This window comes from Podarcis tiliguerta (assembly GCF_965153285.1).
Source record: "Podarcis tiliguerta genome assembly, chromosome: 8".
Taxonomy (NCBI): domain Eukaryota; kingdom Metazoa; phylum Chordata; class Lepidosauria; order Squamata; family Lacertidae; genus Podarcis; species Podarcis tiliguerta.
The window spans coordinates 52,327,558-52,347,894 of NC_139541.1; the positions used below are offsets into that span (position 1 = coordinate 52,327,558).

Below are 20,337 nucleotides of genomic sequence, written 5' to 3' on the forward strand. Positions count from 1 at the left end.
AGCCAAAATAAAGTCAGCACTTAAGGGAGGAGGGGGAGAGGGACACACTGCAACAGCTCAGCCCAGGAGAAGACTGAGCCGCACAAATAATACAAATGAGGTTAAAAATACTAACACCAAACTCTGGGTTTCTATATGGAACCCATTTTTAGGCTCCCGCCTGAGGTGATGCCAAGTCACAGGAAATATACTTTTCCACACACACAAATAGTAACTTGTCAATTTGGGAGCAGCAACGGACATGCACAGATGCAGTCTGCAAATTACTCAAAGCCAAACCACAGCTTCACACACAAACACAGGATCATATGGCCTTTGCTCCTCCTCTGGTCCTGCTGCTGTAAGCTGCTTTGGCTTTGCATGTAATCTGAAAACAGGCATCATGATTTGTCTTTTCTAGACCATGGGTAGGCAAACTAAGGCCTGGGGGCCGGATGCGGCCCAATCACCTTCTCAATCCGGCCCATAGACGGTCTGGGAATCAGTGTGTTTTAACATGAGTAGAATGTTTATTTAAAATGCATCTCTGGGTTATTTGTGGGGCATAGGAATTTGTTCATTTTCCCCAAAAAAAATATTTTCCGGCCCCCCCACAAGGTCTGAGGGACAGTGGACTGGCCCCCTGCTGAAAAAGTTTGAGGACCCCTGCTAGACAAACCATGACCTGTAAACCTAGGAACAAACCTTGCTTAGTTTGTCTGGAGACAAAACCACAAGCTCAGGTTCAAATGACGAAGAAAGCCAAACTGTGGCTTAGCTTACAGCGGGACTGGAGGAGCAAAGGAGCTGGCAGGCTCATGTGCTCATGCTAAGTGGTGGTTTGGCTTCATGTTTTGTGTGAATTGAGCCATGCATAGGAATGTAAAAGGCAGAGAGCACCTGTAAATTGAAACTGGCCGTTACTAGTTCTTGTCTAAAAGCCTTCCACAATCTTGGTTTAGCTGCCATGATGATGTCACAGGCACCTAGCAAGAACATCAGGCCTGCCATGGGCAAGTTCCCTCCTCAGCCTAATTTACAATAATTTTTTAGTACAATGCCATGCATTTGGCAGCTCAATAATAAAGGCAGCACAGAGAAATCCACCACAAAGCAGAAATATGAGCGTTCACTAACTGAGTGCAAGAAGACAATTTGCAAGCAGTGATGACAAAGCAAGACAGCTTTATAAAATGTTCTCATTTTATTACAGAATATACACAAATACACTTCCTGAACTACAAGGCTGGAAAAGAACCATGTAGGCAGTGTCCATGCACTAGGTTGGCTCAGCTAGCCTGACGGTCAAAGCCCCAGACAGCAGACAGAAGAACTCCACTCAGGCTCCCATTTCCATCCGCCAAGGAATCTGGGCACCTGCTGGCCAGAGGGGAGCCTCTTTCTTCGCCCTTCCCTTTGGGCCGGAATGCATTTTGGCAAGAAAAAATACTGATCTTTGAGTCCTGAAATCACTACTGCAAAGTCGGTGGCTGGTGCTGCTCCTTGCAGCCGTTCTTAGACCCTCTTGGCCTTACAGAATCCACCACCAGAATTGGCAGGCCATTGACTCCCGACCTGCAATGGGTGGAAGGTCCTCAAGGAGTGCAAGAGGCGCAGCCAAGCAAAAAGGTCACTGAGGTAGGCCCAGAAGTAACAGCCTTTTATAAAACGAAAAGAAGGGGAAAGGGAGCGAATCAAACAGGCCACCCATCTCTGGAAATGAAGCCATGGCCAATTCTCAGATGGAGAGAGAGAAGAAATCCAGTTGAGAGCTTTCTGTTTGATGCTCACAGAAATGATTATGCTGCATTCTGTGCACAAGGGACTCTTCAGCCAACCCAGCCTGTCAAGGTTTGTGCATCTTCCCCCTTGTATGTATACGAAGCTCTTTCTCTCTCTGCTAACTTTGATACTTCTGTTTGTGTAGTACAGGGAGCTTCATGAGGGCAAGGAATGGTAGTTCAGGGGAAACGGATCACAACACAGTTCCCGGTGTGCTGCAAATTTCTCAAGTATCCAGCAAATGCATTTGATTTGTTCCTCATCTCCAGACTGACTGCAAGGCCTGTAATCCCTCTCCAATGATTGTCTTTTGCAAATAACAGACTTTCCCCCTGCACTTTAGGGAAGATACTCTGCTGAAGCAGGAAGCCCTCCAGGAGCTTATGGGATGCTCATGGACCACAAGCCATCCCACCCAAACGTCTGCTGGCAGAGTGCTGCATCAACCCATCAGCAACTAAGACAACTGGCCACCCCTCCTGAAAGCAACATGGGAAGACAACAGCCTCTCTGCTTCCCAAGAGTGGCCCAACAGAGACCGCAGGTGGACAAATTCAGGCTCCAACGATACTTGGTCAGAAAGTGCTCTCCAGCAAGCAGTGGCACCCACAGCCTGTGGGACACACTTCCTGAGTGCGGAACCACTCCATCATGTGGCTGGTGTGTCCTCCATGCCCGCAAGTCAGGCAGAAGTTGGAAGAGCCTCGGACTGCCACGTGGCAGATGGCACACTGGAACGCAAAGCCCTTGCAGAGGGCACACTGAACGCCACGCACTTCGCTGCGGCAGTGGCTGCAGTAGACTCCAAACTCTGCAAGGAGAGAAAGAAAGGAGAAGTGGTGGAGAAGTTATTGGAGGGGCTCTTGCAAGCAAGGCTGCACCTGCAGGGAAAAGGCTGGCAAATCAGAAAGCTAGGATCTGGAAGCCAGCATGTTGCTAACACCACCACCGTGGGCTCTTTGGTTTTGCCTTCTTTTCATTCTGCCAGAGGGCATCTCAACAGAAGAAGCTAAAAAGCCCCCCTCTGGCAAATATCACATTAACCAAAGTAGAAAGACTCTCTGCTCCCATGGTTCAATTTTGTAGCGGGGAGAGAGGAAAGAGAGGCTACCCAGTCCAAGGACAATTTCTGTGGGACCTTCTTGCACGCACAGCATCTACTTTTCCACTGAGTTCTATAGTTCCTCCAATGAGGTTTCCACTCACCAATCCCCTTGTGCGGGTCAGGGGGGCAAGAGACAAACTTGAGAACTTCCGCCCGCTTCTCTCGCAGGCCCCAGCGGTAAAGGATTTCTCCGTAGCACTTCTTAAAGTCATCAAACTGCTGGGTGTTGGCTGGGTCCAGAAGCCTGGAGAAAGATCACAGAGTCCTCATCTCCACATACAATGAAGTCAAAGGGCACCTGAGCGCCTTTGTCCCAGGCTAGCAAAGGCTGGCATTTACTCACAGTCACTGCATGGTACCACCTCTGCACCTCTCTTCCCTTTGTCCCCGCCCTCCAAATAAAATTCAGATTGTGTGCTCTTAGGGGCAGGGACCTATCTGATTTTGTTTTGTGTTTATGTAGGTTTTTCTGTACGTTCCAAGTTACCTAGATGGGCTTTGCTTCATGCTGCTGCTTTTTATTCTTCTCAGTTTTGTATGTTTGTAGTATGCAGTATTATCATAGTACAGTGGAACCTAGGTTTTCTATCATAATCCATTCCAGAAGACCGTTCAACTTCCAAAACTTTCAAAAACCAAGGATCAAAGGGTGGTTGGCAAAATCAATTGAAAAAATGGGGAAACACGCCTTGGAAACCGTTCAACTTCTGAGGCACGTTAAAAAACGGAAGCAATTACTTCTGGGTTTTCGGCGTTCTGGTTCTGAATTGTTCGGCTTCCGAGACGCTCGAAAGCTGAGGTTCTACTGTATGTGCCTCTGTAGGTCAAACAGTTAAGAAAAGTGGCTCACAAAGAATAAAACTTTCTAAAGTTGGGAGGAAGAGGCAGAGGAGAATGATTGAGCACGCATGTTTGTGTAAAGTAGAGAGTAACTTTTATCTTGGCAATAGTGTGCAGAAATATAAAATTGTAGAGCTGAATAATGTAATAGACACAGCATTCAAGGAGCACAGTGCTGGCCACCAGCTGTATCAGTGTGAAGGAGGAGAGCACCAGGGCTTTTCCTCCTCAGGTTTGGCAAGATCCCTCCAAAGAGAAAACTGTGCACAAACATCTCAGCATTTAAAACAGCCTTTCCCAAGCTCATGGGCGTAGCCAGGGGGAGCCAGGGAGGCAGCTGCCCCCTCCCACACTCAATCAAAATCAATCGAAATCTGAGGTTCTGCTTCCCTAACAGAAGCCTGTCCCCCCCAAAAAAAACCAATCATGGATACACCCATGCCCAAGTTCATGCTCTCCAAGTGCTGGCTGGGTTGCAGCTTGAGGAAGGATAACTTAAAACTTGAATAATATTGTTGGTGGGAGATTGGCATGGAAGATTTAAAAAGAAATGAAAACATGAGGACCTCAAAAATAACTGTGTGTGTTGATATTCCAGCTCCCTGGCAGACCAAAACGACCTGCTGGCTCAGCTGCACTCCCCAGTTAAACCAAGAGCTAGCCTGGAGTTGCAAAGGTTCCCCACTTCTCACCCCTGCCTCAGCCTAACTGCACTCTAGGAGGGAACAGGAAACGCTCAAAAAACTGGGAATGCAGAGCCAATGGGAATGCAGTTGATTTGAAGCTCAGTTCACCTCCCTTGTGAACTTTCAACCAAGGACACCAGAAAGCTTTCTGCCACCCTCCCTCCCACGCTTGATCACCCTTCTGTACCTTTTGTTCTTGTCATGCTGATCCTTCTCCCGATCCCGGTGGTCTGCGAATGCTAAGTTCCCAAAGCGGAAGTCGTCAGGTGAAGACTCACCCCAGGCTGGTATGTGGTCCAATTCTTTGCTGGCTGCAGGTGGTCAAAGGGTGGATAGAAGACCTTACAAGATGGTGGCAGCTCACATAGGGCTGTGCTGGTGGAGATGGGAGTTTTGGACTAGGACCTAGGAGACCAGGGTTCAATCCCCATGCAGCCAAGAAGCTCACTAGGTCACTTTGGGCCGGTCACTGCCTCTCATTGTGAATTAAGGCCAAGTCGCCCAAGAACTGGGCTTGGGTAGTCAATGGAAAGTGCTTTGCACAATTGTGTTCAATTGCCCTTTTGCAAGCAGATTTGCCAAGTGCAAAGCGACCAGCCAAATTTATTTTTGATTTTAAAATCCCATTTGTAATGCAATCTGGGTTCTCAAAGTGGCTCACAATTATTAAGTCCCCAAAGTACAAAGGAAAAGACCCAGATATGAAAGCTTAAGCTTTCTTTTAATTATCTGAACAAAGAGGGCTGGGAGGTGATCTTCCAAGATGCCAAAATCTCTTCCTACTGGATATTTCAGAACTGACAGCAGTGCACCCACCTATGTTCCAGCTGCTGGTGCTGAGTCCAGGGTCTGACATGCTGGAACAGGAGCCAGAGGAGGTAAAGCTGGGCTGTTGGGAGAGAGACAAGAGGGAAGTTGCATCACCGGAAGAACCGACCTTGACTGGTCCTTTTGGGGAAAGCAGTCAGAGGCAGAGTCTACCCGTACATATCGGCTGTGGCTGGAGGAGCGTTGAGGAAAGAATCCCACAGGAATCAGGGCTCCCTGTGGCCTGGACTGGGCTTCAAAGACGCTGCACAGCATGGCCAGAGTCTGCACATCATGGAGCCGGCAATAGTGGGCCACCCTAGGAAGGGGAGGAAAAGAAAAGACTGGGTAGACCAAAGGCCACTCACACACACAAGGCTCAAAGCAGAGATGGGGGCCACCTGCCCCCAAAGAAAAAATAATTCAGATTTGGCAACCCAATGTCTTAGAGGAAATATCATGTAGATATAAACCATTATTTGCTTTGCCCTCAACAAAACCAAAGAGGAGGCAAACAAGTGCTCCAAAGCAGAATTCCTGTTTAGCATTACCACCAGCAGGTTTGGGGATTTCACATTCTTCATACTTCCCAATGTTTCTTGGGTTTTTCTTTGTAGCAAAAAAAGGGGTCTTCACTTGTTTTTGCTTTCATTTGCAAAGGAAAAGGTGAGAGAACCAGGATGCTGAATTTTTGTGCCTGATTTCAGATTCACTTTGCAAAGTATACAAAGCTTGGACTAAAACAAAGATCAAAACCCCCACAAACACTGCCTGGCTGAGAGACACACCTTTTTTTCCTCAAGTCTCTATGGTTTTATAGGTCACCATATTTGCAAAAGAAGATGGGCTGGGGAGCCTTGGGGAAGATAAGCACCATCCAATGAGATCCTGGATGATCTACAATTTGAAAAGGAACACACTGGTGCTTCAAGCAATAAAAAAAAGCGAAGTAATTTTTTGTGAGTGTGTATTTTTAATTGAGAACAAAATATGACTGACAAGGGATACCACAGATGAAGGGATTGGGAACATGTGGCCCTCCCAAAGTGGTTGCACTACAACTCCCATCAGCCCCAGCCAGCATGGCCAATGATCACGGGTGATGGGAACTGGAGTCTCCCTGCATCTGGCAGACAACAGATTCCCAACCCAGCTGTGAGAGAGGATAATGAAGTGTTGCATGGCATAGCAAAATAACTCTCTCTCCCTCCCTCTGTCATAATAGGAGAACCGAGAGACACCCAACGAAACCAATTGCAAAAGTATTCAGGGCAGACTGATAAGATTTGTTTACACCACAACATAATACTTGTGGAATTACCTGCCCACAGCACATGTTAGGTAGGGCTGAGGGAGCTGCAGCCAAAGCAGAGATTCCTGATGACCTCAATGACCCCCAAACTGGGAGTGCAGAAACTGCTGACACCCACTACTATAGGTGACCAACCACTCAACACCCAAGAGGCTCCCAGGAAAAAAATAGGAAGAAAATAAAAGGCACTGTTTTGTTTAAGCCTTTGGGTCCTCGCCTCTTCCCCACCCTCCCCCCAATTCTTATTCCAGCTGCTTACAGAGAATCCAGGAGCTGGCGGCCGAACGGATGCTGGGCCCAGGGGGTCTCCAAGTCTGGGTCGGAGTTTGGGCCAAGGCAGAGATCAGTTGCTACTGTGGCCAGTGACCAGACCTGGAAAAGAAGGAGCAGATGATGGGCACCCACACACATAGATGCCCATGCTGTGCAGCCCACAAAGCAAGCAGTAACACTGTAGGGAAGAGGTTGAAGGTTGTCTGCTGAAATCCATAGCTCCATGTTGCATGGATGGTGTAATTCCACCTATGGAAGAGAGGGGGCCACTAGAACAGGGATGGGGGAAAGAAGAAGACAAGTAGCTGAGCAACAAAGAAGAGAGTAAAAAGCTCAGGCTGGACCATTGGCCCACTCTCTGTTGCTCCCTAAGTCAAGATGCTCCCCAGACAATATTGCGAAGCGATGGGAGATGCCTCGCTGGGCTAGCAAAAGTACCTGCAAGAGATCCTTGCGTCCCACAGTCAGGGCAGAGGCAGCGTTCTTCTGACAGGTCTCCTGGATGTCAGTCACGTTCAGTCTGAAGGACAAGAATAGCAGGTGATGCACAAGTGGGGGAGACATCACTCTCAAAGGCTTGGTCTGATTCTCCATATTTCATGTAAAGCAGGAGTGGGGAACCCTTTTCAGTCAGAGAATTGCATTCCCTCACAGGCAATCTTACTGGAATTGAAAGCTAGTGGTGGGTAAGGCCAGAGACAAAGATGGGCAGAGCAATGGGTGGAGCTTTTATCTGTGTGCTGTAGTCTATATTCCAGCCATGCAAAAGACAGAGGCTTCTGAAGCCCACCACCCAGCAAGCAAGAGGCATTTTAACAAATCAAAGACAGGTTCCCAGCAGACACAAACACTGGAGGCCAGCTCTGCAGCTTCCCTTCCTCTTCTGTTGAGACCATTGGGGTGGGGGGATGACTGTTGGCAGACAACTTGGGCAGTGGCTAGTTACTGAATCTCCCTTCTTTTCTGCCTAGGACAGGTGGAGACACAGCACTCAGGGCACCTCAGCCCTCTGTTGCCATTTCCCAGCTTGGAAACACAGCAGGGTGCAAAGCAGTCAGTAGGCTCTAAGATCTCTCTGCAGAGTGACAGAGAAGGAAAAGCCAGAAGCTGCAGACAAGGCTGCCTCTCCCCTCCCCACCCCATCCCGAGCTATACAGTAGTATAGCTGGACAGCTGGAAGGAGTGAACTCCAGTGCACTGTCTCCAGAACACAGCATTCCTTGAATGAAAGACTGAGCTCTGGAAGTGGGTTCAGGGTTCCTGCTTTCCCCCTTCCAGGAAGAGAAGGCCCAACAGCCTGAATCGCAGCCAGGAGCTCTTTAAGGCTAAAAGAGAGAATGTGGATTTGCCTGGTCAGCTGGGGGCAACCTAGCTCACCACAGACAACCAGGCAAGTGGCTATTTGCATGCCCGCAAAATGCGGGGGGGGGGGGTTAGGGGTGGAGGAAGGGATTCAGGATTATAGGTGGCCCAGGGACAGACTTTCTGCCCTGATAGGGTGAAGGCCTGCAACAGAAAGTGCAGAATAGGATCACAGGCTGAGTTCTTAGCCTGTCCCCCAGAACAGTACCCAAGACTGAGTTGCCACACAGAGTTTCTTGCACATGTGGCCCAGGTACTCACATGTACATCTCCCCTAGTAATTTGTGGACAGGAAGCAGGCAAGAGACATCCTGAATGATCACTTTCCCGGCAGCTTTGATGGGCCGGTTGGCAGCATCTGTCCCCTCTCGCTTGCTGCTCTTCCATCTCCTGGATTTCTGCAGTAGACAGAGCAGCATTTTAAAAGCAGTGATGAGGGAGAAAGACTGCAGACTGAGAGCAGGCAGGGAAGCTTTGGAAGGAGAATATTCAGCCCACAGCCCTGGAAGCTCTGCCTTAGGACCAACCAAGCAAACAGGAGCAGCTAATACACAGGGAGACTCGATAAAAGGCAGTCAAGACAGCAGCAAGAACAGAAGGAAGGAAGGTCTGTCGAGTTCAGTGGGCAAAGCCTAGAGAAGAGGCAGCTAAAGCAGGAAGCTGCCTTATGGAGAGTCAGGCTCTTCATTGATCTGGCTAATGTGACTGGGCAGAAGCTCTCCTGGGTTTCAGACAGAGAACTCCTCCAGCCCTACCAGGAGATGCTAGGGATTGAATCTGGGACCTTTTGCAGGCAAAGCAGATGCTCTACCACAGAAGTAACAAGCTAATCCTTGTATAACCTTGGTGGAAAAGACATAGTCCCAGCCACCAATCTGACTGTAGAAGGTATGTTCCATGTGGCATATGGAGCATATGGAGAAAGATTTGTATAAGCAAGAAAGATTTGGGAAAAGGAGACCTTCCTAGAATCCAAGTGGTTGTGGCCACATGAGCAGGCAGGGTGTGCTGATGCATGGCCAGCCTGGCACGAAAGCAGCCTCTGCCAATCTGGTGCCCTTCAGAAATACAGCTCCCAACACAGCTGAGCTTCATGAGAGCTGGAGGGAATGAGCCTGGCAGAGGCCACACAGCAGGAAACGCTGTACCAGGAGGACAGGCAACGTTCACTTTCAAAACAAGAGCATGGGCTGCAAGCAAACTAGCCGTGCCCTGTGCTTACAGCCACAAAGACTGTCTCAAGTCCACGGTTTCACTCATTCCTTTGGCCACGTTTTCCCATTTAGTTCTTAGTGGGTGAAGGGGAAGGGAGACACATGCAGAGTCGGGAAAGATGGAAGCCATGAGGTGCCAGCAGCCATGCAGGTCATTGGGCTTTCACTGCATCCACAAGAGCTGGAGGCTTCTCTGGGTCTCCGAGTCTCATGTACACCAGTTTATATGTGTCAATGATGCTAAAGCAGCTGGTAGCTAATCTGCAAGATGTTATCAATAAATGCCTTATAGGGGTATCCATGGATCCCATTCCCAATCCAAGTTCATTCTCGGAGGGACTTTGGCTGAAAAGGTCCAGGCAACACTGATCAAGCTGTGCTTACTGCATGTGATCAAGCCATTAACGTCCAAGGTGGTGACTTGGTGCATCTCTCACAGAATAAAACGACACATGACCTCTACCTAATAGAGGGAATTCCTGCCTCCCACCCCTCCCCCCGTGCAAGTCCCTGTTGCAGATGCAATAATACGTGCAAATACACAAAAGCACAATTCCCTTGAAGTTCCCCTATTTGCATGAATCATTAACATCCAAAGCTGTTTGTCAGAGCAAAACAGAATTTATAGGGGGGAAATGTGCAGGGAGGGAGGTGGGTGGGTGCACAGAGGAATGCAGAAAGCCAGTTATGGTTCATGCACCTCTCGCCAGCTATTTAAAAAGCTGTGAGTTAGAAGAACATCTGGGATTTGAAGCCTGAAGGAGAGACCACAACCCTGAGAAAGCAAACCCTGAGAAAGTGAACACTCAAGAGACAAACTCTGCACTGGCACAGCGACACATCTGCAGAGGAAGCTTCCCACCCTGAGCGGCCAGAGGCCCAGGGGGCTCTATGATCTCAGAGGGGGAAAGTCAAGCAAAGTCATACTGGTGCCTCGTGGGGGGCAAGAGTTCTTTCTCATACAGACTATACAGCCTGCAATTCCACACATTCACTTTGGAGACAAAAATCGAGGATTAGTACAAACTGGGAATGAGAGACTTGGAGATCATGCTGAACAGGGAGTCCCCCAGGCAACTTTGCTCAGGCAGAAGCAAACACAATGGCTTGTGTGTACTCTATACTAAAGAGAGAAAGAAAAGCAGGGTTCTGCAACTTATTCCAAACTAGGCAAATTTCACACATAAAGACTGGTTGTTTTCAGTCATTTTATTCTGAAGTCTGCCTGTCCCCTTCTCTTGCACTTGGGTGTCAGAGATTCCACAGGGCACGATTTCAAATACGTCTCCACAGACATAAGGGAGAGGAAAAATGTATGCTTAATATGAGGGTCAAACTAGATGTGACTTTCAGAACTTTCTTGAACTACATGCTAATGACTAACCACATCAGCTGCAAGTGTCCTGGTCTGGCTTAGCTGTTACTGGTGATGTAACACTGGTACCCCATCCCCACAGAGCACCCTGTTTTCAACATTGCTTGGAGGCTACTCTGCTGTAACCAGCTGCCCTGAGACACAAGGACAGGTTGCTTACACCTCCAACTTCATTATGAACTGCAATGCAATCAAATGGAATCCAGATCAGCATTTGCCAAGCCCTCCAGGTGTTTTGGACTGCAACTCCCTTCAGCCCTGAGCAACATACTGATGGGAGTTGCAGTTCAAAACACCTGGAGGGCGCCGGCTTGGCAAAGGCTTGGCCAGATACACACTCAGTGACTTGATAGAGCAAAAGAGCCACAGAGGGAATGAAAAGGCCAAGCAACCTCCTCAACTTCTAAGCATCAGGAAGAGGGATGTCATGGGATGGGGATGGAAGCGGCAACTGCACTCAACGAGCTCACAACGAGCTGATGGTCTGCACCAGCACACGGGAAGGAAGAGAGGAGCCATGGCAACTGGTTATGGATATATAGACATGAAGCAAGCCCAAGAATAAGCCACCAACCACTTTGTAGCAACCGCTGGGGTATTTGCACAATCAGCAGGGTGTGGGGCTATGAAATCCTTCCACCCTTTAGCACTTCCCTTTAGCAGCACATTAGATGGATGAAGCCTCAGCTGATATGTCAAGGGGTCAAGAATTCAAAAGCAACTTTTCACTAAGAATCTGCACTGCACCCATATTATGTCAAATAATGTTAGCTCACCCCTAAATCAAACTGGTCTGCGAAGGGAGGGCAGAGTCAGTTAAAGAGACTGAGGTCCCACAATACTCTGCTTTCTCCGTGCCAGTATCCAAAGCAAAGCCCTGATCACCTACAGTCAGTAAACAAGAGACACAAGACACAGCAATCAATCAGGGTGGCTGGTTGGTTATCGCATTCTGGCTACTAGGAATACAGATATCATTTGCCCTGATCTGCTGCTTAGAAGTTGTGTGTGCGCACGCATGCACACAATGTTTTTTTGTTTTCTTCTTCCTCAACACAATGCAATGGAGCTTTATGACTCAACCATTGCCATGCAAATAACTTAGCAGCATCACCAATTAGTAATTCTCATCACTTCTTAAAAATAAGGTGCACAAATTGCCACCTGGCACAACATTTTGCTCCATGGCAGAGCTGGAACTTGGAGCTACTTATTCAGGTCTGCAGGCTTAGGCCTAAGTCCACACATTCAGCAAGAATTAAGTGGTGAAGTAGACTATACTACATCAGGTATCTAAGGCTGCATCTCAAGTTTCAGACACATAGGTCAGAGCCAGGGAATCTATGGACCTATGTTGCTGAACTACAATTTCCACCATTCCCAGCCACTGACCATGCTGGCTGGAGCTGATGGGAACTGGAGTGCAACAACATCTAGAGGGCCAAAGGCTCCCCATCACTGGTGCAGATGAAGATATAGACCTCAAAGAGGCACTACTATCACTTGAATCATGCTAACCTTGTACTATGAATGTGCTCTGGATGCATGCAATGTGTGTTTGGGGAAGGGGGTGGGATACCACACTGCTTCCCTTAATGCCCCCCACCCCGGGGCTGATATGAAACGGTAGCCCCTGCAGGTGCTTATCTCTACCACCATCCGCCAGAGCACAAGACAGTCTCAGTTGAACTGGCCCTGGGCAAGAAAAGACTCTCCTCCTGCCAGCTCTCTGCTACCACCACCAAAGCCCATTGCCTGATGTGGAAGGAGAGACTGGTAGGGGGATCCATTCCTTTTTTAAAAATATAATTTTATTCAGACTTTTCAGCATACAATAAAAACAGAAACAAAACAAAGAAAGAAGCAAGCTGACAGAGAGAGAAGAATAATAACAGAGTGTACGTGTGTGTGTAAGTGTGACTTCAAACTATCCATCTTTCAGTTGTGTCAACAAAAATTCCTCATAATAATCCAGTGTTCAATCCAGAGTAATGTCCAGTTATTCCTCCCTCTGCTAGCTGATGTTTTCCTGATATTAAATCCAGGCACCGCAGGTTCATTCCTTTTCCGTCCCATCCAATAATTCCAAAAGTTTGTCCGGTTATTATAAGTAAGCCTTAATCTTCCTCTAGTCCAATCTCACAACTTTACCTCCAGACTTTAAAAAGACATTCAGTCCTTATTCTTTATATAATAAGACAATATTCATAATTTATTAAAAAATATGTCCCTCAATGCCTTTGCTGCCCAGGCCTGCCAACTCTATGGGGCTGAGGCCTCTACAGCTCCCCACCTCAATGTCTGCTGGAATGGGACTCAGCCCCCTCCCCACAGGAGGCCTGCTGGGATGTCACCCCCCCAATGTTGGTTGCAACTTAGCTGCTGCCACCTTGCTTAGAGTACTGGTAAGGATGGCACTAGCAGCATAGACTTGGGAAGGCGAAATACTTGCTTTGACTTGATGGGTCTACTGGCGAGTCTAACTGCTGACTCAGCCTTATGCTACACTTGTAAGTATTATCAGGGCTTGCTAACAAATTATGTAGACATTAATTCACAGCCCCTAAAGATGTATCCATATCTTCCAATTCCATTTCCTATGGCCATGGGCTTCCATCTTTGTCATTTAGGAAAAAAACGATTTCCCGCTTCCTGTATTTCCATCCTTTTTTTCAAAAGTATTGCAGGAGGCATTGTCAACTTTCCCCCCTCAGATTATTTCAAATTGTACACAGAGTCCTCCTTCCATGAATTCCATCTCCTTCTTCAACATCATAGCTCCAGCATTACATTGTTCCACTCCTTCCAGTACTGATACTACTGCAAGAGGCTTAGTGGCTTTTCCCCCCAAAGGATAACTCATTCCTCATACATGATGGCAATGGTGGCTTGGATGAAGGACTTCATAGAGAGGTGGGGTGGGGGTTCTGGAAAGAACACCCTCTCCTCAGACTTACTTACCCTACAGCTCTTCACCCCAACCACTGTTGCACAGGGGGAAAGCATATTTCAGGCTCAGGAAAGCTGAATGAAATGCTCTGTAGAAATTATGTAAATTAGGGAAGCTCACCTATTTTGTAGAGTTTGCTCTCCCAAGGAGGGGCAGGGATCTAGAGGGCACCCAAGGCCCATCCTCAGAGGACCAAAGATCTGAACAGCCACATGGATTGCAATCCACATGGATTGCACCACATGGATTGCACCAGGAATTTCCAATGAATCTTTCACAAAATTATTATCATAGAAATGAAGAGCGAGCATAACAATTCCTATTAATGCTATTGGTGGTTCAATGCTATTAATGCTGTCGGTGGTTCAAAGGGCTTCACGTATGCAAGCATATGAGAATTCTTGCAACCACGCCGAAAGGTAGGTCAGTATTGTTATTACCCTTGTCTTGCAGATGTGGAGCAGAGACCAGGAGGCCGGATTATTCTGCTGCTCAATATCCTTCATGCGCTGATCAATAATGGTTTTTGCCTTGGGGAGACCCATTTTAAGTAGATACTGTGCTTGTAGGCCACATGTAAGTAGTTTTTGATGCACTACTTTGGACCACCGACTTCTATTAGCATCTCGTGCTACTAGAGGTAGTAGTCTGGATGGGTTTAAATTTAAACGAAGCCAATAGTTGAATGTTCTTAACCAGGTCCGGGTCTCGACGGAGAGGAGGCCAGTCTCCAGCCATAGGGCCGCATTTGGTACGCATGGTGGAACGGCTAGAATCTGTCTTAAGAATTTAGACTGGACCGTTTCAAGTGTGCGGCAATGATTTCCCGTCCAGATTTGGGCCCCGTAGAGTAATTGCGCCAAGGGTTTTGCTTGAAAGACCTCCAGAGCTGCTGGGATATGTCTGCCCCCCTTCGTAAAGTAAAAGCGAGGCAGTATTTTGGCGCTTTGAGATGCTTTTTCCCTAGCATATTTATGATGGGCCTCCCAGACCCCTGTTGACTGGAAAACTACTCCGAGGTATTTGAAAATGTTGACCTGTTCTATTGGCTGATTGTTCATCTCCCATCTGTGATGTCTGTGTCTCCTAGCGAAGACCATGACTTTAGTTTTTTGGTGATTAACCACCAATTGATCTCTCCTGCAGTAGGCTGAGAATTCTCTTAGTAGCCTTTTGAGGCCTACTTTAGTTCATGATAAGAGAACCGCGTCGTCCGCAATGTCTTTGCTGCCCAGGCCTGGCAACTCTATGGGGCTGAGGCCTCTACAGCTCCCCACCTCAATGTCTGCTGGAATGGGACTCAGCCCCCTCCCCACAGGAGGCCTGCTGGGATGTCACCCCCCAATATTGATTGCAACTTAGCTGATGCCACTTGCTTAGAGTACTGGTAAGGATGGCACTAGCAGCACAGACTTGGGAAGGTGAAATACTTGCTTTGACTTGATGGGTCTACTGGCGAGTCTAACTGCTGACTCAGCCTTATGCTACACTTGTGAGTATTATCAGGGCTTGCTAACAAATTATGTAGACATTAATTCACAGCCCCTAAAGATGTATCCATATCTTCCAATTCCATTTCCTGTGGCCATGGGCTTCCATCTTTGATATTTAGAAAAAAAACGATTTCCCGCTTCCTGTATTTCCATCCTTTTTTCAAAAGTATTGCAGGAGGCATTGTCAACTTTTCCCCCTCAGATGATTTCAAATTGTACACCGAGTCCTCCTTCCATGAATTCCATCTCCTTCTTCAACATCATAGCTCCAGCATTACATTGTTCCACTCCTTCCAGCACTGATACTACTGCAAGAGGCTTAGTGGCTTTCCCCCCCAAAGGATAACTCATTCCTCATACATGATGGCAATGGTGGCTTGGATGAAGGACTTCATAGAGAGGTGGGGTGGGGGTTCTGGAAAGAACACCCTCTCCTCAGACTTACTTACCCTACAGCTCTTCACCCCAACCACTGTTGCACAGAGGGAAAGCATATTTCAGGCTCAGGAAAGCTGAATGAAATGCTCTGTAGAAATTATGTAAATTAGGGAAGCTCACCTATTATGTAGAGTTTGCTCTCCCAAGGAGGGACAGGGATCTAGAGGGCACCCAAGCCCCATCCTCAGAGGACCAAAGATCTGAACAGCCACATGGATTGCAATCCACATGGATTGCACCACATGGATTGCACCAGGAAGTTCCAATGAATCTTTCTTTCACAAAATTATTATCATAGAAATGAAGAGCGAGCATAACAACTGCCATTCCTATTAATGTTGTCAGTGGTTCAAAGGACTTCACGTATGCAAGCATATGAGAATTCTTGCAACCACGCCGAAAGGTAGGTCAGTATTGTTATTATCCTTGTCTTGCAGATGTGGAGCAGAGACCAGGAGGCCGGATTATTCTGCTGCTCAATATCCTTCATGCGCTGATCAATAATGGTTTTTGCCTTGGGGAGACCCATTTTCAGTAGATGCTGTGCTTGTAGGCCACATGTAAGTAGTTTTTGATGCACTACTTTGGACCACCGACTTCTATGAGCATCTCGTGCTACTAGAGGTAGTAGTCCGGATGGGTTTAAATTTAAACGAAGCCAATAGTTGAATGTTCTTAACCAGGTCCGGGTCTCGACGGAGAGGAGGCCAGTCTCCAGCCGTAGGGCCGCATTTGGTATGCATGGTGGAACGGCTAGAATCTGTCTTAAGAATTTAGACTGGACCGTTTCAAGTGTGCGGCAATGATTTCCCGTCCAGATTTGGGCCCCGTAGAGTAATTGCGCCAAGGGTTTTGCTTGAAAGACCTCCAGAGCTGCTGGGATATGTCTGCCCCCCTTCGTAAAGTAAAAGCGAGGCAGTATTTTGGCGCTTTGAGATGCTTTTTCCCTAGCATATTTATGATGGGCCTCCCAGACCCCTGTTGACTGGAAAACTACTCCGAGGTATTTGAAAATGTTGACCTGTTCTATTGGCTGATTGTTCATCTCCCATCTGTGATGTCTGTGTCTCCTAGCGAAGACCATGACTTTAGTTTTTTGGTGATTAACCACCAATTGATCTCTCCTGCAGTAGGCTGAGAATTCTCTTAGTAGCCTTTTGAGGCCTACTTTAGTTCGTGATAAGAGAACCGTGTCGTCCGCATAGAGGAGCGCTGAAATTGATTTTTCGGCCAGTTTGGGGGCATGAAACTCCGGGGATGTTAGGTGTTTGACCATGTCATTTATATATAAGTTAAATAAGGCCGGGGCTAAAATGCAACCCTGCTTGACTCCTTTGGTGGCTGGTACAGGGCCAATTAGTTGCCCATTTACTGAGGTTCTTACATATAACTTGGAGTCTTTATATAGGCTTTTTATCAAGAATAGTAATCTTTTGTCAATGTTGGTAGCATTGAGTTTAGCCCAAAGGTCAATAAATGCTGCGTACAGAATCCCACGTGTTTTATTGACATATTTGTCAATGAGATGTGCTAATACGAAGCAATGGTCTATTGTTGTTCCGCCCTGTCTGAAGCCGGCTTGCTCCTCTGCCAGAACTGCCTCAGTTTCCATCCAGTCAATTAGTTTGATGTGGAGGTGTTTGGCATACAATTTGCTGGGGATAGGAAGGAGGCTAATGGGTCTATAGCTCGCTGGGTCTGCCATAGGACCCTTTTTATAGATTGGGATGATTACTGCCTCTGTCCAGCAACCAGGGATTATGCCTGTTGAATCGATGTATGTAAATATTGACGCCATTATAGGAGCCTACCAACTGGTATTGTTCTTCATAAGCTCTGCTGGAATGTAGTCTATGCCCGGGGCTTTGTTGTTTTTCAGTTGGGCAATTAGTTTCCCCGCCTCCTCTATGGAGACAGGAGGCCAATATGGTAAATTCTCGGAGTAGGCACTTGGATCGTTGTGCTGAGCTTTGTCGTCATAGAATAGGGTTTGGAAATATTTCGTCCACTCTTGGGGTTCTACAGTACATGTGGGACCAATCCGCTCTTGGCCCAGGAGCCCCCTAATGGTACGCCAGAAGGAGGTTGAGTCTTTCTCATTCGAGGCCTTCACTAAACTACACCAGGCCAATCTCTCAGCTTTTTGTTTTTTTACGTTTAATAGATGTTTGTAATTTCGTCTTAAATAGATGTAGGCCATAAATAGCGAGGGTGCTCCGATGTTTCTGTAATTCAGATAGGTTGATCTCAGACGTTTCCTTGCTTGTCTACACTCCAAATCAAACCAACTCTCTTGATCCTTTGCCCGCTTTGTAACAGAATTAAGTATCTCAGTTGTTAGGAAGGTCTTTAGTCTTGCTAATAACTCATTGAACGAGTCCATGGCCTTTTCCCCGGTATTAGCTGATACAATGGCTGAGTAGATGGTCTTCACGTCTTCCGAATGGAGGAGGTGAGTTAGCTCTGTATTGAGCATGGGGGACCATTTAATGCTTCTGGGGGCCAGTGATCCCAGGTTAACGATGGGGGTGTAGTAAAGGTTAGCCGTGGGTTTGTTAAACGATGGGCCATTGAGCGCTAAAGTTAGTGGGAGGTGGTTGCTTTCGGTGTTATGTCCCACTTGAAACTTCGACACAGAGTTATAGGTGAATCTTGATATCAGAATATAGTCTATCACACTTCCTCCCATCTTTGAAAGATGGGTATACTTCCCTGGACGATCCTCTTCCCTACTACCGTTTAATATCATCAGCTCCCTTCTTTTTGCGACCTGGGCTAGACATAGCCCCGAGAAATTACATTTATTATCTTTAGAAAGTCGTGAAACGCCTGCTTTGGTTGAACTTTCAGGGTCCTGAATCTGATTATATTGGCTGTGAAGATTGTTATCATCAGTTCCCATACGGGCGTTGAAATCCCCCCCGATTATGATCGGTGTAGAAGGGTGGGAAGATTCTATGGACTCTAAGAATGCCTCTAACTCTGCCCAGTTAGCTTTCACTATAGATTTTTTTTGGCAGGGGGGCAGATAGACATTGACCACTACCAGTGCATCTCTCTTAAATTTGAGTAGGACTGCTGTGGCTAGTGAACTGCAGTTCGGGAGGGCTTTTAAGGAATGTAATAGGTCACAAGATTTTATGGTAACTATATCTGTAATGTATTTCTGTTGGTGTTTGTCCTTTGATGCTATGGCCTGTCGGCTACGCAAATACAGTCTATTACCTTCTGTGTGACCAGGAGGCCGGCCACACACTTGCCTAAGGCTTTCCTAGTGAGTTCATGGCACAAACAAGATCTGAAACAGAGGGTTGCTTGGCCTCTTAAACACCCTTAACAGCTCTGGACTTGCCAGGGCCAACATTCTTAAGAAGCTTGTTTCTACAGCCTAGACCACATACTGCACGGAAAAAAGGAAGCTCCCCACCCAACATCCCTGTCAGAGAGCCTATTCATAGGCTACTCCAATCCAATGCAGGAATCACAACTAAAGAATCCCTGAGAGATGGCCATCCATCTGTTTAAAAACTTCCAATGGAGGACAGTTCATGACCTTCTGAGGTAATCCATTCCACTGTCAAACAGCTCTTACTCACAGAAAGTTCTTCTTTATGTTGAGACAGAGTCTACTTCCTTGAAATTTGAATCCACTGGTTCAGGTCCTCCCCTCTGAAGCAGCAGAAAACAAGCTCACTCCATTCTCCATGTGACAGCCCTTCAGATATTTGAAGATGGCTATAATATCACTTCTCAATCTTCTCTTCAACAGGCTAAATATCCATAACTCCCTCAACCACTACTCATAAGGCCTGGTTTCCAGGCCCTTTATCGACTTGCTCGTCCTCCTCTACACAAACTCCAGCTTGTCAATATCCTTCTTAAACTGTGGTGCCCAGAATTGGTTACGGGACTCCAGGTGGGGTCTGACCAAGGCAGAGTATTATCTTGCTCCAATTAGCACCAAGCATTAAAGCTATATAATCATCCTGGTTGTCCTAGAAAACACAACCGACTCTGGAGTACCACCTCACATAAGCACAGGATGCCTTCCCTCCCACTGCCCTGATTCCTCCACCCACCCAAGTCAGTTGTCCTCTCCAGCTACAGTCTGGGTTACGCAAAGCCAGGCAGGTGGCAGGTTATTCTTGGGCCCATGGGGAGCGGACAGTTAGTCAAGGGCAGCAGTAACACAGCAAACAGTACCGGGAAGTCGTTAATTGCTTGTATGGACCAACGCCGTCTGGCAGAGCAAGGCGACATCTGTGCATGAGAATGTTACGCCCAGGAGGGGAAGGAGGGAAGAAGGTGAGCCGTTGAGAGAAGGAGAAGAGGAAGAAAAGAACACAGAGCTGAGAAACTCATGAGCCAAAGGGCCTCATGCTGCACCAAGGGCAGAGGCCAGCTGTGGACCAGTCAGAGATGTGCCATTCCAGGGCAGCCAAGGGCCTTCTTATTCTGATTCAGCACAGGAAAGATGGAAAGGTCTGCCCTCTAGAGGAGTGACACAGTACTATCTACTCTGAGAGCCAGCTCCTCTCCCAAGGTGCAGACAAAAGACTGCAATCTGCCATTGCAGGGGCTGAACCTGTGGCCCTCTACATACAAAACATACTCATGACCACTTCCCACAAAAAACACAACAGAAGCAAGTTTCCCCAAGATGTCATACGAATCCTCACTGGTCCTCATATCAATCCTCTATTCCAGGGATAGGGAAACCT

General features: G+C 47.3%; 1 protein-coding gene across 4 annotated transcripts in view; it reads right to left on the minus strand.

Annotated features, from left to right (window-relative positions):
- Positions 1–1,164: 1,164 nt before the first annotated feature.
- The window catches only part of WDR59 (WD repeat domain 59), a 47,760-nt gene continuing 28,587 nt past the window's right edge, over positions 1,165–20,337 (minus strand). For 2 of the 4 annotated variants that reach the window (XM_083452847.1, XM_083452845.1), the window contains 9 exons: positions 19,820–19,876; positions 8,408–8,544; positions 7,223–7,304; positions 6,771–6,883; positions 5,380–5,518; positions 5,209–5,281; positions 4,580–4,703; positions 2,968–3,110; positions 1,165–2,572 (listed from right to left, as the gene is read on the minus strand). In XM_083452847.1, coding sequence (XP_083308973.1) covers positions 2,337–2,572; positions 2,968–3,110; positions 4,580–4,703; positions 5,209–5,281; positions 5,380–5,518; positions 6,771–6,883; positions 7,223–7,304; positions 8,408–8,544; positions 19,820–19,876 — 1,104 coding nt within the window. In that variant the 3' untranslated portion in view covers positions 1,165–2,336. The remainder of the gene's footprint in view (positions 2,573–2,967; positions 3,111–4,579; positions 4,704–5,208; positions 5,282–5,379; positions 5,519–6,770; positions 6,884–7,222; positions 7,305–8,407; positions 8,545–19,819; positions 19,877–20,337) is intronic. The other 2 variants (XM_083452848.1, XM_083452846.1) reach the window with 1 other exon arrangement.